Source organism: Aspergillus lucknowensis (genome assembly GCF_044049455.1).
Source record: "Aspergillus lucknowensis strain CBS 449.75 chromosome Unknown BJX67scaffold_76, whole genome shotgun sequence".
NCBI lineage: Eukaryota > Fungi > Ascomycota > Eurotiomycetes > Eurotiales > Aspergillaceae > Aspergillus > Aspergillus lucknowensis.
Window position 1 is genome coordinate 22,002 of NW_027263620.1, and position 12,819 is coordinate 34,820.

A 12,819-nucleotide genomic window follows, 5' to 3' on the forward strand; every position below is an offset into this window, starting at 1 on the left:
AGACATGATTTCCGCCTCGGCATGGCAAGTTGAGAGACAGGGAAGAAGTCGGTAGATTTTTGAGGGATTTCTCGGTAGTTCAGATACATCCATCCCCCTTCTTTCTCCGGTCAATTCTTTTCCGTCCCCTTGCAACTACTGCCCCCCACCAACCCCGTCAGCCCTACACCACCACCATCCCATCTATATCCTCTTCAACACCAGAGTCATCGTAATCCCGCTCAAGTACTCATCCCATCCCACCTCTTCATACACACACACACTCTCTCTCTCTCCATCTAACAAACAGCCCCCTCAGGAAGACAGAACTTCCACTCGGGGATCCAGCCGCAGCACTAAAGCTCGTTAGTTCACCACCTCGTCCATCGGTCCAGAGAAGAAATAGAGAAACGGGGACATACGACAGGCAACTCAGCAGGACAATCAGCCTCGGACTGGCAGAGGATCGGCTCCCCCGGGGTCGGGGTGGAGGTTGGCGAGGAGGTCGGGGTGAGAGTCGGGGTGAGGGTCGGGGTGAGGGTTGGGTTGCGCACGGCGACAGCGACGGAGACGCTGGTGGCGAGAAGGGTGAGGGAGGCGATGAGCTTCATTTTGGCAAGAGATGAAAATTCAGTCTTTTTGTTTTGATTTGGTGGTTTGGTTTGGTTGGTTGGTTGGTTGTGAGAGATGCGAAGGACGGAGAGGAGGGAGGGAGGGTTTATATAGCCTGACAGTGTTGGGGACAGAGTATGGAGTCACTTCATCACAGAGCAGGGATCGACGGGACAGTGTCTTGTTCCTTGAAATGAATGAAAATCTTTCTTCACGGTGAAAAGCCTTGGCTTTCACAAGATTCCTTCCTCTTTCTTCTTTTCGGATGAAGGTCTGGGGAAACCACTGGTGGAACCACTCCAGACAGAGACGGACGGACGACCAGGATGGACAAGGGACCGCCAGGGACCGTCGACTTTCCAGGGAAGGGATTGACTCGACCTCGTATTCGGCCAGGGATTGGGATGCCGAAACGCCAGGGGTTCGACAGGATGTCTCACCTGAACCGGTTTGTGGTGATCTACACTCATCAAGCTCCCTGCGAATCCTGCTCGCAAAGGCAGCCGAGTCACTGCCCGAACTCCGCTGTCCTTCCCAGGCAGCATGCAGCTCTGTCGCAATTATCCGGGGAAATCGACGAATCTTCTCACATCAAAATAGATTATTCCATTCTTATCAGTCTACACCAAACTCGGCGGCCGGTCCTCCTCTGCCGTCCCCCAATCGCCCTCCTCCTCGCCCAGCACTAACTCCAGCAGCCCTCCCCCCGTGAAAAACTCATGCCCGATCCAGCTCCGCGTGTACACCTCGCCATCCAACCTCGCCTCCTGAATATACATGCTCGCATACGCGGCATCGAAATTGACATTGCGGATCGTCGCCGTCTGCCCTGTCTCCGGGTGCGTGATGCTCACCTCCGCAAAGAACGGCGGCATGATCAGGTACACGTTCTGCCCGGGGACGGGGAAGAGGCCGAGCATCGCGAAGACCGCGAACGCGCCCATTGCGCCGGAGTCGTCGTTGCCCGGGAGGCCGGCGGTGGTGTCGTTGAAGCGGGAGGGGATGTAGCTGTGGGCGCGGGCGGCGGAGAGCCCCGGGCGGCCGGCGTAGTGGTACTGGAAGACGGTGAGGAAGACGGGCTCGTTGCCGAGGTCGGCGAGGCCCGATTCGTGGAAGAAGTCGAGGCGTGCGATGAAGGCGTCGTCGCCGCCGAGGGTGGTGATGAGGCTCTTCATGTCGTGGGGGACGTAGCTATCACGGGGGATCCTTGTTAGCGAGCGAGACAGATCAGCGAGGGAGACCGAGGAGAGGTGAGACGCACAATTGATACTCCCAGACGCTGGACTCGAACGTCTCGGACGGATTGTCCGTGAGCGAGCACCAGGACCCGGCCAGGGCGCTGCAGGCAATTGGATCCTGATACCCCCAGGTGCCGTTGAGATACCGGGGCTGGAAGAACCCGACGAAGCCCGTGTCGGTCCCATTCACAAAGCTGGTCTGGTCCTCCCGGAAGAGATTCCTCCAGTTGCCAGCACGGCCCAGATACTTCTGATACTCCTCTTCGTCCCTCCCCAGCGCCCTCCCCAGAGTTGCTACACAGAAGTCGTTGTACGCATACTCAACCGTGCGCGAGATACTCCGCGAGTTCGTGCCGAACCCAAGGTAGTCAAAGTCCAGATAGGGGATATACCCGAGCCGCTTCCAGCTCTGGAGCCCGCCGCGGCCCTCGAACGACCATTCCAGCGGCTCGTTCTCGGCGTCGTTGACCATGGCCTCGTACGCGAGCGGCCAGTCGATCCCCGTCAGGTTCTTGACAAAGGCGTCGGCCAGCAGCACGTCGGCGTTGGACCCGCCCTGCGTCCAGCCCTTGCACAGGCTCATCCGGCAGTCGGGGAGCCAGCCTTCGTGCTTGTACGTGTCCAGTAAGCTGCGCACCATCCGCGCCTGCGCACGCGGGTCGATGATCGTCAGAAGCGGGTGCTGGACGCGGAACGAGTCCCAGATGCTGCGCCCTTAGCCACTCAAGTAGTTATAAACATCCCCGAAAAATCAGACACTCACCAGTAAAACGAGTCAAAGTACGGCTCCTCGCTCTCCCACAGCGGATTCTCCCCCGTCAGATCCTGCGGATCCAGCATCGTGCGGTAAATCCCACTCCAGAAGCTGCGCAGCAGGCCCTCCCCAACCCCGTCCCCCGCCGTCACAGACACAGCACTCATCTTCCCCCTCCACTCCTGCTCGGCGTCCTCTCTCAAAGCCTCAAACCCGCCCACGGGATCGGGGATCTCCCGCTCGGCATTCTCGCACGCCCGCTGCGACGAGATATAGCTGACCCCAACGCGCGCACTCACCACCAGCGGTTCGCTACTATCAGCCCGCCGAAACCGCATCCACCCACCAGCCTGCACATAAAACAAATTAAACCCTCGCGTCACAAAGAACTCCTCCTTCTCTGAGTGTCCCGCCCGATCATTCACCCAGACCCCTGAATCGCGAACACCGCCCCCGAAGAAATCAACACACACGTAGCTCCGGTACGACCCGGCCCCGAACGAGGGCAGGAATGTGCCCCTTGCAGTGATGCGCGCGTTTTCCTCGTCGATGACCATCGACGCGTTCTGTCGGCTGTCCCAGAGGTCCGTCAGGTCTAGGAGGATGAGTGGACTTCCTTCTTCTTCTTCTTCTTCATCATCTGGGAAGGTAAACCGGAACACGCCCGCGCGCCGCGAAACCGCCATCTCAGCCCTAATCCCGCCCTCGAGTTCAACCGCGAAAAACCCCGGTCGCGCAACAACAGAGTCATTATTATTATTATTATTATTCGCATACCGCACCCCCCTCTTATTCTTCGGAAAAACGCACCGATCCAATTCCCCCCCGGGACAAACCTGTGGGAAGAGCGGGAAGTTGCCGAGCGACGGGTTCCCGCCTGTGCCTGAGTCGTGCAGGAGCGAGAACCCCGTTACATTGCTCCCGTCTGTCGCGAAGCCTGCGGTGTTTTGGCCGTTGACGTCCGCGACGGCTTTGGCGAGGCTGTAGGGGCGGGAAGCGCCCGCGAAGACGTTGCCGCCATTGGTGCTGCCGATTAAGGGGTTGATGTAGCGGAGAACGTCTTTGGAATCTTCGGAGGGGTGTCTGGCAACGGCGAGGGTGAGCAAAAGAAGGAATGGGAGGAGCATTATGGATTATGGATTATGGATTATGGATTAAATAGAGGCACTCGAGTCCCTTGAGAGTCTCTCTTCGAGGCTCCCTGCTGGTCTTAAAGGGAGAAGAAGGTTACATCAAGGATCAACATTACAAGGATCAACAACTACTATTCCAAAAGTATGCGGGATAATCCAAGGTGGCGGTGATTGTTGTCCACAGAGGCGTGTGGTCTGTTGTTGGTCGTGGTCTCATGGCGCCGTCTATCGTTGTCCTGTTGTCGGGTGGTGTTCTTTGCCCGTTGTTTGTTGTCCCGGTTGGATTTAAATCCAGAGTGGCTCTTGACGGTTGGTTCGTCGCCCAGGGTTTCCTTGCGACTCCGCTCTGCCGATCGTGAGCCGTCGGTTCATAACACAGCCATGACAATTTGTGGCAGAAGAGGAAGAGGACAGTTCAACTCTTCAAATAACAATACCACAGCCAATTCCACAGATGTACCAGATGAGAATGCTCATACTGTTTACTGTCTGTATCATAATAAGCTCAGCAGTCATTTCCCTTCCAAATGTATCTTGAATCTCAAGAGTGTCAAGAACACACATGGTAGCGGACAAGGCTGTGGATGATTTTGCAGTCATGGAGGCATAAATATAACTTCAGGAACAAATAGCAATGCATCTGATGCCTTTAACAGTACTGCTGTCCTTCGTACATCCTCAAACTGCATGTTAATAGATTATGACTCTCTATCTGCTTATAATGTGAGTGTTGACTCATATTGCAAATACTACAGATCATGAAGAGATTGAAGAGGTCATATACAGGTGTGACTTCTCGTGTACTTAGTAAGGGTAGATAGGCCTGGTGTACTTTGATAATCCCTGTTTGGGAGCCTCGAAGTACCCCAGGGGATTCGATGGTCCTGGATCGGGGACCATGAATGACCTCAGGGACTTCGACGTCCCCGAGAGGATACCGGTCAATTCGGAGTATCCGAATCGCCAGTTGCCTCCTTGTAAAGGAAGGCAAAATAGCAACTCCAGAGTTTGGAGGCCTCGAGCCTAGCTCTAGGGGCGTTGGCCTAAGGCCAACGCCCGTGATCCTTTCAACCACCAAATAGACCGTTATCACATCTGGTAGCATGTCTCTGGACAGCCGATGGACTTGTCAAGGGAACATCTCGCCCGAAAAGCAGTCCCGAGAGCATTACTGAGACCGTCGCGAGCAGTACGGACCCATAAGGATGCGGGTAAACGTTCTCACCAGACATCAGGCCGTCAACTACCAAGTGGCCATGTGTCTGACACCTTTTTTTCTCCTGCACTAATGCCCTTTTCACCCTTCGGATCCCTTCTACGTTATGGTATATATGTCTGGGGTTAGTCTCTGAAATCCAGTCACAATGAAATCCATCAAAAAATGGACTCGAAAGATCATCCGCCGAAAAGCGACCGTGGACGGCCCCAGCCAGGCTCTCGATCCGCTCCCATTTCTCAACACACCCGCCCTACCACAATCAACAGGAGCCTGCCAACTGTCTTATCAAGAGAACTACGGCCTCTTTGGGCGGCTCCCGCTAGAGATTCGACAGGAGATTTTGGAGTTTGCGTTTGGCAAGCGCACCCTCCATGTGGATCTGAGGTACGGTCCACCGTACCCTACCCAAGGAGCCCAAGGCCAAACAGAGAATCGATTGACGCAACGATGCACCTGGCGATGGTTCAGCTGCGTGTGCCATCGGGCGACTGAGCCGCCCGATATTCACTCCCTGGGTGCGGTGGCACGTCCTCCATGTGACGACAAATGTGTACCGACACGAATCCACGCCAGTGGATATACGGAGCCCCCAACCGCGAATACCGGCATCGGGGTGATGGGATGGCTCCTTGCTTGTCATATGTCGTAGGGCCTCCATTTCCCCCTTATACTATATTTTATTTACTGGTTGTTATTAATATCAACATAGATATCAAGATGGAATGCAGATTCTCTTCACCACCAATACATTCCACTTCTCCGGCCTCGATCTCCACCAACACTTACCCCGATTAATCCCCCCGCAACGACTGGCGGATATCCCATCCCTAGAACTGATCTGGGATCTAACGAGGCCTCGACACATTCACTCCAGGCGCAAAGATCACCTACTCGATTTCCTCTGGGAGAGATATATGGTGACCTACGCGAGACGACGACCGTCCTCACCGCTTGATTCGCCACTCGACGAATTATGTCGCGTGGTGGTGCCGGAAACCTTTCCCCGTCTTCGGCATCTGTATATTTCACTGCAGGATCATATCGCGCCGCCGCTGCCGAGGATCTTTGAAGATCCCGTCGCGGAGGTGGAGTGGGTTATTCTGAGGCCGATTGAGGAGATGGTGCGGGCTCTGGGGGTGGGGAGGGAAGTTCATGTTGCGATCCAGCTGGGGGGTTGGGAGGTACTCCGAAGACGGCATTTGAAGTTAAATAAGGGGGATTTAAATGTCGAGTCGCGCGGCGGTTTGGGCCTTCGGTTTTGGAAAACGCTTGATGGTGCCACTCGGCAGCAGATGGGTCTGGGATATTGGCTGTGTGCGGGGTGGAATGATGTTCATGCTCTGGGGGGGGCCTTGTTCTATGATGATGCCGATTTATGGGGTGAAGGGGGATCTTGAAAAAACTTTCTTTTCTACTGAGAGTAGGCTTACGGTCCTGGAAGAGGAAGCAAAGAACATTTTTGCTCGGATTTTCTATCTGGATGTTCATACAAAAACACAACAAAGACAATCACCACTTTATGCGACATAGATGTGGACTTCGATCTCTATCTGGCCCCGGTAGGAGACGGGGTGGAAGACGTGCTAGGGGCTGGGGTAATGGGCCCAGTGAGGGTGGTCACAGATCCACCAGTTGAGTGCGGACGCTTCGACGTGCTCACACAGACATAATAGTCCGGTTTGAGCCCGGCACAGTCATCCCCGACGGCTGGATTCCACTCGTGAAAGTCCTCGGGGGAGGCCCCGGTGCTCGAGATGATGGATTGGCAGGTATCGGCCGACGACACGAACCAGAATCGGGTGCATTCTTCGGCCACGCCGGTTTGGGTGGGCATTGAACCGGATTCTGTTGGCGTGGTGGGGGTGTTTGTCCTGGTAGTGGGCGTGTCTGGGAGACTGACGCAGTAGTATGTCCCTTCTTTGATGTCTTTGCACTTGTCGCCTACGCTGGGATTCCACGATATGAAGTCTATCCCAGGTGGTATATCAGTTGCCTGCATAATTTGGACCCCTTTTTGTGGGTCGGGGGGCGGGAGAGCATACCTTTTTCTGAAAATGTGCCGAATGCCGATGCGATCCTAGCGCAGTTATTATTGCCAACAGCCTGATACCAGGACTTGCACTCGTCGACGGTGCCCGAGGCTGTCGGGGAAGCATCTGCTTCAGGGACGGTGGGAGGTAAGGGCAGATTATTGGGATCGAAGTTGGCCACGCAGTAGTAGAAACCATCTTGTAGGCCCTGACAGTCCCCGTCGAGCGAAGGGTTCCATTCAAAGAACTGCTCCTTGGTGACGTATCCGTACCTTTTCAGCACAGTACCACAGCTATCACCCTACACTCTTCATTAGTATTCAGAGAAGAATAATGCCAGGTTTGGAGAATACCTCTGTGGCCTTGTAAAAGTCCTGGCAACTGCTTGGAATCCCCGATGCCTGGGGCTGAGCCGTGAAATCGGGAACTATGGTGGTCACCGACGGGACATAGGAAGTCGCAGATGGAATGGTCAGGTTCGTTGGCCCTGTATACCATGGCAGGCTGAGGGTTCCGGTGGGCCTGACGGCCAGGCAGATATACCAGCCGACGTACAGTCGATTGCAGTCTTTCAACGTGGGATTGTATTGGATCCTGGGAGCGAGCCGAGTTAGGAGTGAGTCTTTTTCAGGATAGAAGAGAGGTGGCTTACAGTTGTTCCATGGTCAACCGGTTGACATTTTGGTTCACGATGCTTTCACACGAGTCGCGAGGCCGCACCTGGTACCAGGCCGTACAGTTCTTTGGCTGTCCACCGAGGGTGTGCTCGGGTGGCCATGCCGTGGCCGTGTAGGGAGCCGTGAGGTTATAGGAACTGATGGGATTGCGGGTGGAATAGGGCGTGGTCGTCGTGTTGCCGGGGTGAGAAGGACTTGGAGTTGACGTTGGCGTCAACGATGGAGTTGAGGAATGGGACGATGACCCCGTGGAGGTGGAGGTAGAAGTTGATGATGTCGAGGTTTGGTCTGGGTCAATTCCGACACAGTAGGAGTATTCGGTCCAGAAATTGTCCTTGCAGTCGTCGGACACTTTTGGATTCCATTTGAGAAAGTCCTTGTGCTTGATTTCAAACTTCTCTTCGACCGAGTCACACGAATCTCCGTTCTTGACAGTGTAGAAGGCATTGCAGTTCCATGCAATGCCGTCCAAGGTCTCTCCAGATGGGGACGAGTCTTGTGCTAGAGCGTGCCCGAGGCCCCAGGCGATTGCCAGGAGCGTGGTGGTCTTCCTCAGGGGACTCATTCTGAACATGCTTTGTCTGTCCTTTGAATGTGAAAATGTTGATACCGTCGTGCCGGACGGGGGAATTGGTCAAGAGTTTTCTAGACAGCTTCAGGCCCCATCTCGTCTGGATATGGCATGGGGGCAATTTCGGGTCACTGCCCCGATGAGGCCGCAATGGTTGTGTTATTGTTGCATTAAGCTGAAAATATCACGGCAGATTGTCCCCCTCGTTCGCGGCCAAGGTTTCCTAACTCGATAGTCTCTTGATATTGTAATCCCTCTTGATATTGTAATCCCGGATCCCCATCCCTATTCCTCCGCCGTGATGCCCTGATGAGGCCGCGATGGTTGTGTTATTGTTGCATTAAGCTGAAAATATCACGACAGATTGTCACCCTGGTTCGCGGCCAAGGTTTCCTAACTCGATAGTCTCTTGATATTGTAATCCCGGATTCCTCATCCCTGTTCCTCCGCCGTGATGCCTCAGCCCCGGGATCGACAGGGCTCGACACCACCGTCGGTCCAGCTGAGAATCTCTCTCGGCGCGGGGGGCCTAAGAATCATGCAGCTGGACCAGGATCCGACCGGGATGGAGTTTATTTCCAGACCAAGGGTACTGACGAGGAGGATGAGAAGTATGTCTTGGCCTCACTCGAGGTATGGTATGCCCTCTCCCTTTTCCCCGGAACCTGCAAAGAACAACCCACTCAGCTACACCCTCCTCTCCTCTGACAGACATCCATTCATGACAGTATTCCAAAATGCGATCCATTATTTTGTTCGTTTTTACTCTCCTCTCAATCAATGTCCCCGTCCTCGCCAGCAGTCGACTCTGGCAACCACCCGTTACAGATGAACCAGGTCTGGACCGTCGCTACCTGACGATCCCGGTGTTACGCACATTACTTGGGGGGGGACCCCTCGGTTTTCTCGGAGACCAGATCGGGTGGCCGAACCGCAGAATCACCTACTGCTTCGACAGCGACGAAGCCAAAAGGAAGCTTAACAAGCACATCCAACAGGCCCACAAGCTGTGGAAATCAGCGGGTCTGAACGATGACTTCAAGGTCGTGGAGGGAACCAAGGAAATGTGCACAAACGACGAGTATCGCGGGGACGTCCTCATGATCTCCTACGGGCGAATGCTGAGGACATACGTCGGTTTCCCAAAACCAACTTCCACCCTGGTTCAAACCCTGGGCCGCGGGGCGTTCAGCACCCTGACCGACCGCACGGATGTCGGGATGCTGGATGTCGTGCCCAATATCGCCCACGAGCTGGGCCATGCCTGGGGCCTGTACCATGAGCACCAGAATTCGTACTTCTGGAATAAGGTCACGGACGGCCCTATCCCTATTGAGCACGCGGGGGCGGGACAAGTCTTTGGACCCTCCAGAAACGGCAACTGGCAGTGCAAGAACCTCCTGGATTATGACAGTTTTAAGGACGGCAAGGAGATATCCCCTCCTAACCAAATGCCGAGGCATTATTCACGAGATGAGCTGTGCAATTCCCACACTCTTGCCCAAGCAGCTGGGTTCTCCGCGGCGGACTACCTTCCTATGCGTGCGAGTTTGTCCAACTCGCCGATCCTAACCCCTGGGGACGCACGGTCGGTTGACTGGGATTCGATAATGATTTGTAAGTTTCGGGACGACCCTGATCCTGGTATTTCTCCTTAGTATATTCCATCTACTAATATAATGCTCTGCGTTAGATCCGTCTGGCGCTGGTGCGATAGAGGGCACGGAGGTACAGGAGAACGACGGGGATAAGCGCCTCTCGATCCTTGAACGACCCCCGGACCCGTTTGACGAGAGTGAAACCACCGGTCCTCGCAGCCGAATCCTGAAGAATAAGATGCCTAGTGTTGGTGACATCGAGGGGATGAAGCAGATATATGGCGACTTCAAGGTGGCAAAGGGGCGGCTGCTCCAGCGAACCGCTCAAAAGCTGTTTGCAAAGGGGTTTACCAGCAGCAGGGGAGAGTCGTCTGGTTGTTTGTAGATGCGATCTTTTATCGTTCGTTATGTCAGTTAGTTCGTTGAGTGTTTGTGAAGTTCAAGTTGTTAGGTAGAGTGTTTATAATCTATGCCAGTCTAAATTCTCCTGATTTTGTGCCTGTCTAAAGTAGAGATCCTGTTGCCAGGCTTGAGACCTTTGGAATAGAGGCTTTATACCATTTATCAGGTCCCAAGAACAACTACGCCAAAACGGAAGTTGGACGTCTGAGTTGATCATGCACGGCAATAAATAGTTGTCGCTCTCGTCCTACAACAGGAACACAGCTTAGCATCCAACCAACTTAATCAAATTGAAACACAAAACCAACTAACTATCGGCTCTCCGAACTACAGTTCATCATGGCTATCAATCCCCGACCCGAAACACGGAAAAGCCAACGGCGGCTCCGGCACTGCATCCCTCTGATCCGCCCCAGCATCAATCAACGATTGAGCCAACGTGCCATCGTCAAGATCAACCGCCCACACCATCACCCCTCCCAGACACCGTTTGTTCGCATACTCAAGTTTCATAGCCAGTGTCTTCGCGCTATCCCACGACACCCACTGGTCCTCATCCCAGGTGACAATCTCGACGGCTGCTTCCTTGTCTAACGTGACCTTGGCCCCATTATCAATGATCTTGGTGATTTCGGCCGCTGATAAGACCCCGGGGGTGCCGGTGCAGTTGCCGCCGTTGCCGCCGTCGCTAAACTCGCAGCCGGCTTCCAGGCAGTTGGGGTCTTTCATGGTGAAACTGCGGCCGTAGAAGCCAATTCCCATGTTGACGCGTTCGGGATTGATGTTGTTGCGCCAGAGGAGTTTGAGCCCGTCTTCGATCTCGGTTAGATTGGTGTGGGATCCGGCGTAGGGGCCGAGTTCTTCGATGTTGCCATCCCACACGCCGTCTAATTCGGTTAGCATACCATTGAGAATAGGAGTGCGTACAGGGGGGGGGGAAGACGTACGGATATCATAAGTCATAATGTTGTAGAAATCAACATACGGCTCCAGGTTAATGATATCAAATCCTCGGAGATACCAGTACGACGCCGGCAATGTCAACGACAACCCCGTCGGCTTCCCCAACTGGTTGAGACGCTCACGTAAACGAGCAACGAAAGTCACAAAGTTCTTATAATCACTCTCCACGCCGCCTCGATCTTCCGCAACCGGATACTCCCAGTCCAGATCAATCCCGTCGAAGTTGTACTCCGCCAGAAAAGTGACAACCGACTCAAAGAACTCGTCCTGGGCCTCCTTGGACGCGGCGAGGTCAGAGAAAGCCGTTCGATACTTCCCCGGGTCATTCATCGCCCATCCCCCGATGGCCAACCAGACCTGGAGATCGGGCTGTCGCGCCTTGAGCATGCCCACGGGATTATACAGCGTCCCCGTCTTCTCGTCCATAGACACCAGCTGAAACGTCTTGGGATCAATGAGAGCAAAAGCGAAGTTGATATGGCTATAGTAACCCAGGGGAATCTCCGCGGGAGTCATCGTGCCACAGTCGCGCTGCCAGTTCCAACCCTCGTAGTATCCGATTGTGCGCTTGCTGGAGCTTTTCTTGGCCGGGTCACATTGGGGTGAAGACACGAGCTCACCCTTGCAGTATTCCTCTGTGGTCCCGCAGAATCCGACATCGCTGCAGCACACGTTCAAAGGACAGGTGGTGAGGTTGGACCATTCCTTGCCCCAGCCTGCATCGCATTCGCTCTTGCGGTCGCAGTCGGATATGCATCCGTCGCCGCAGAAGATCGGGCCAAACCCGCAGACGCCTTTGCCGGTGCTCTCATCGCTACGTGGCTTGTTAGTATGTTATTCTTGAACACGGATATCCCATTGATTGGCAATGTTTAAACTCACATGGACCCGCAGCAGCCTAGCTCGCATTTCTTGTCTTCGCCACAGGTATAGTCTTCCTCCGCGCTCTTTGCTCGTGTATCAGAGAACGATCGTGCCCTTCCCGCGGGGCTCCGAGCGGCCTGGACGGCAAACTGATGCTGGTGGTCGAGGCTGATCCTGGCACTGGAGAGTGTCACCAGTGACCAGACAATTAGCAGCGGAACAGATCGTAGGAATTTCATGATGTGTGGGATAAAGGGCGAAAGTGGTCAATGAGAGTAACTTGGGAGATGGCCGGGAGAAACAATATGAATTCAAGATATCCAATGCTCTGAGCGCATCCCAATTGTCGTCCTTGAGCTGTTCGAACTATTTTTAGGCTTGTTGATGTTTTTTTTCTTCTTCCTTTCTCTCCCCTCCCCCACCCCCAGCCCTGTCAATGCCCCTGTTCAGGTAAGCCTCTGATATTCCGGTTTGGGAAAACCTCTGATAGAGTGATCACAGCTCCGGCAACTAATTTAGTGCCCTTCCATTAGCGTCTCAAATCTAACTCAATCAGGGGTTCCTCCGGCGTCAACTGCAACTTTATCTGGAATTCCCCAGCGATCAGGAGGCTGACGTTTCCCCAGCCCCGTTCAGCTCTGGTGGATCCAACACAGCCATGACTGCAACCAAACCAGGCACGTACCCACTTTTGTCGGCAATTCTGCATTCTTTGGGGGAATTCCAGATCCCATAATCAACGGCAGGTCCGGGGCAGATCCAGCTGGCGGGGGTTCTTG

The 12,819-nt window shown here is 54.3% G+C and overlaps 7 protein-coding genes across 7 annotated transcripts; 3 read left to right on the forward strand and 4 right to left on the reverse strand.

Annotated features, from left to right (window-relative positions):
* Nucleotides 1-278: 278 nt before the first annotated feature.
* BJX67DRAFT_386057 (uncharacterized protein) lies at nt 279-590 on the reverse strand (the record flags this gene model as incomplete). Its single annotated transcript, XM_071033984.1, has 2 exons — nt 279-335; nt 402-590. The coding sequence occupies 2 exons, from the start codon at nt 588-590 to the stop codon at nt 279-281; spliced, it is 246 nt and encodes an 81-aa protein (XP_070880927.1).
* Nucleotides 591-1,020: 430 nt separating this feature from the next.
* BJX67DRAFT_391619 (GH92 family glycosyl hydrolase) lies at nt 1,021-3,732 on the reverse strand. The gene is made up of 3 exons (XM_071034818.1): nt 2,593-3,732; nt 1,853-2,536; nt 1,021-1,782 (listed from the first exon to the last, which is right to left on the reverse strand). The coding sequence occupies exons 1-3, from the start codon at nt 3,708-3,710 to the stop codon at nt 1,212-1,214; spliced, it is 2,373 nt and encodes a 790-aa protein (XP_070880928.1). The 5' UTR covers nt 3,711-3,732; the 3' UTR covers nt 1,021-1,211.
* A 235-nt stretch (nt 3,733-3,967) lies between these two features.
* Nucleotides 3,968-4,348, forward strand: BJX67DRAFT_367305 (uncharacterized protein). Its single transcript, XM_071030511.1, has one exon. The coding sequence runs from the start codon at nt 4,098-4,100 to the stop codon at nt 4,302-4,304; it is 207 nt and encodes a 68-aa protein (XP_070880929.1). The 5' UTR covers nt 3,968-4,097; the 3' UTR covers nt 4,305-4,348.
* A 732-nt stretch (nt 4,349-5,080) lies between these two features.
* On the forward strand, nt 5,081-6,332 carry BJX67DRAFT_386059 (uncharacterized protein; the record flags this gene model as incomplete). The annotated part of the gene is made up of 2 exons (XM_071033985.1): nt 5,081-5,580; nt 5,645-6,332. The coding sequence occupies 2 exons, from the start codon at nt 5,081-5,083 to the stop codon at nt 6,330-6,332; spliced, it is 1,188 nt and encodes a 395-aa protein (XP_070880930.1).
* Nucleotides 6,333-6,481: 149 nt separating this feature from the next.
* Nucleotides 6,482-8,225, reverse strand: BJX67DRAFT_391622 (LysM peptidoglycan-binding domain-containing protein; the record flags this gene model as incomplete). The annotated part of the gene is made up of 4 exons (XM_071034819.1): nt 7,618-8,225; nt 7,319-7,559; nt 6,978-7,266; nt 6,482-6,903 (listed from the first exon to the last, which is right to left on the reverse strand). The coding sequence occupies exons 1-4, from the start codon at nt 8,214-8,216 to the stop codon at nt 6,482-6,484; spliced, it is 1,551 nt and encodes a 516-aa protein (XP_070880931.1). The 5' UTR covers nt 8,217-8,225.
* A 725-nt stretch (nt 8,226-8,950) lies between these two features.
* Nucleotides 8,951-10,196, forward strand: BJX67DRAFT_386061 (uncharacterized protein; the record flags this gene model as incomplete). The annotated part of the gene is made up of 2 exons (XM_071033986.1): nt 8,951-9,830; nt 9,907-10,196. The coding sequence occupies 2 exons, from the start codon at nt 8,951-8,953 to the stop codon at nt 10,194-10,196; spliced, it is 1,170 nt and encodes a 389-aa protein (XP_070880932.1).
* A 286-nt stretch (nt 10,197-10,482) lies between these two features.
* On the reverse strand, nt 10,483-12,424 carry BJX67DRAFT_316165 (chitinase). Its single transcript, XM_071027241.1, has 3 exons — nt 12,059-12,424; nt 11,161-11,990; nt 10,483-11,100 (listed from the first exon to the last, which is right to left on the reverse strand). The coding sequence occupies exons 1-3, from the start codon at nt 12,277-12,279 to the stop codon at nt 10,541-10,543; spliced, it is 1,611 nt and encodes a 536-aa protein (XP_070880933.1). The 5' UTR covers nt 12,280-12,424; the 3' UTR covers nt 10,483-10,540.
* Between the last annotated feature and the right edge of the window lie 395 nt (nt 12,425-12,819).

Coding starts and splice junctions, on each gene's coding strand:
- BJX67DRAFT_367305 (XM_071030511.1), top strand. CDS start 4,098: ATGACAATTTGTGGCAGAAGAGGAAGAGGACAGTTCAACTCTTCAAAT.
- BJX67DRAFT_391619 (XM_071034818.1), bottom strand. CDS start 3,710: ATGCTCCTCCCATTCCTTCTTTTGCTCACCCTCGCCGTTGCCAGACAC. Junction 2,537..2,592: donor TACTTTGACTCGTTTTACTG/GTGAGTGTCTGA, acceptor CTAAGGGCGCAG/CATCTGGGACTCGTTCCGCG. Junction 1,783..1,852: donor AGCGTCTGGGAGTATCAATT/GTGCGTCTCACC, acceptor CCCCCGTGATAG/CTACGTCCCCCACGACATGA.
- BJX67DRAFT_316165 (XM_071027241.1), bottom strand. CDS start 12,279: ATGAAATTCCTACGATCTGTTCCGCTGCTAATTGTCTGGTCACTGGTG. Junction 11,991..12,058: donor CTAGGCTGCTGCGGGTCCAT/GTGAGTTTAAAC, acceptor CAAGCCACGTAG/CGATGAGAGCACCGGCAAAG. Junction 11,101..11,160: donor CATTATGACTTATGATATCC/GTACGTCTTCCC, acceptor TAACCGAATTAG/ACGGCGTGTGGGATGGCAAC.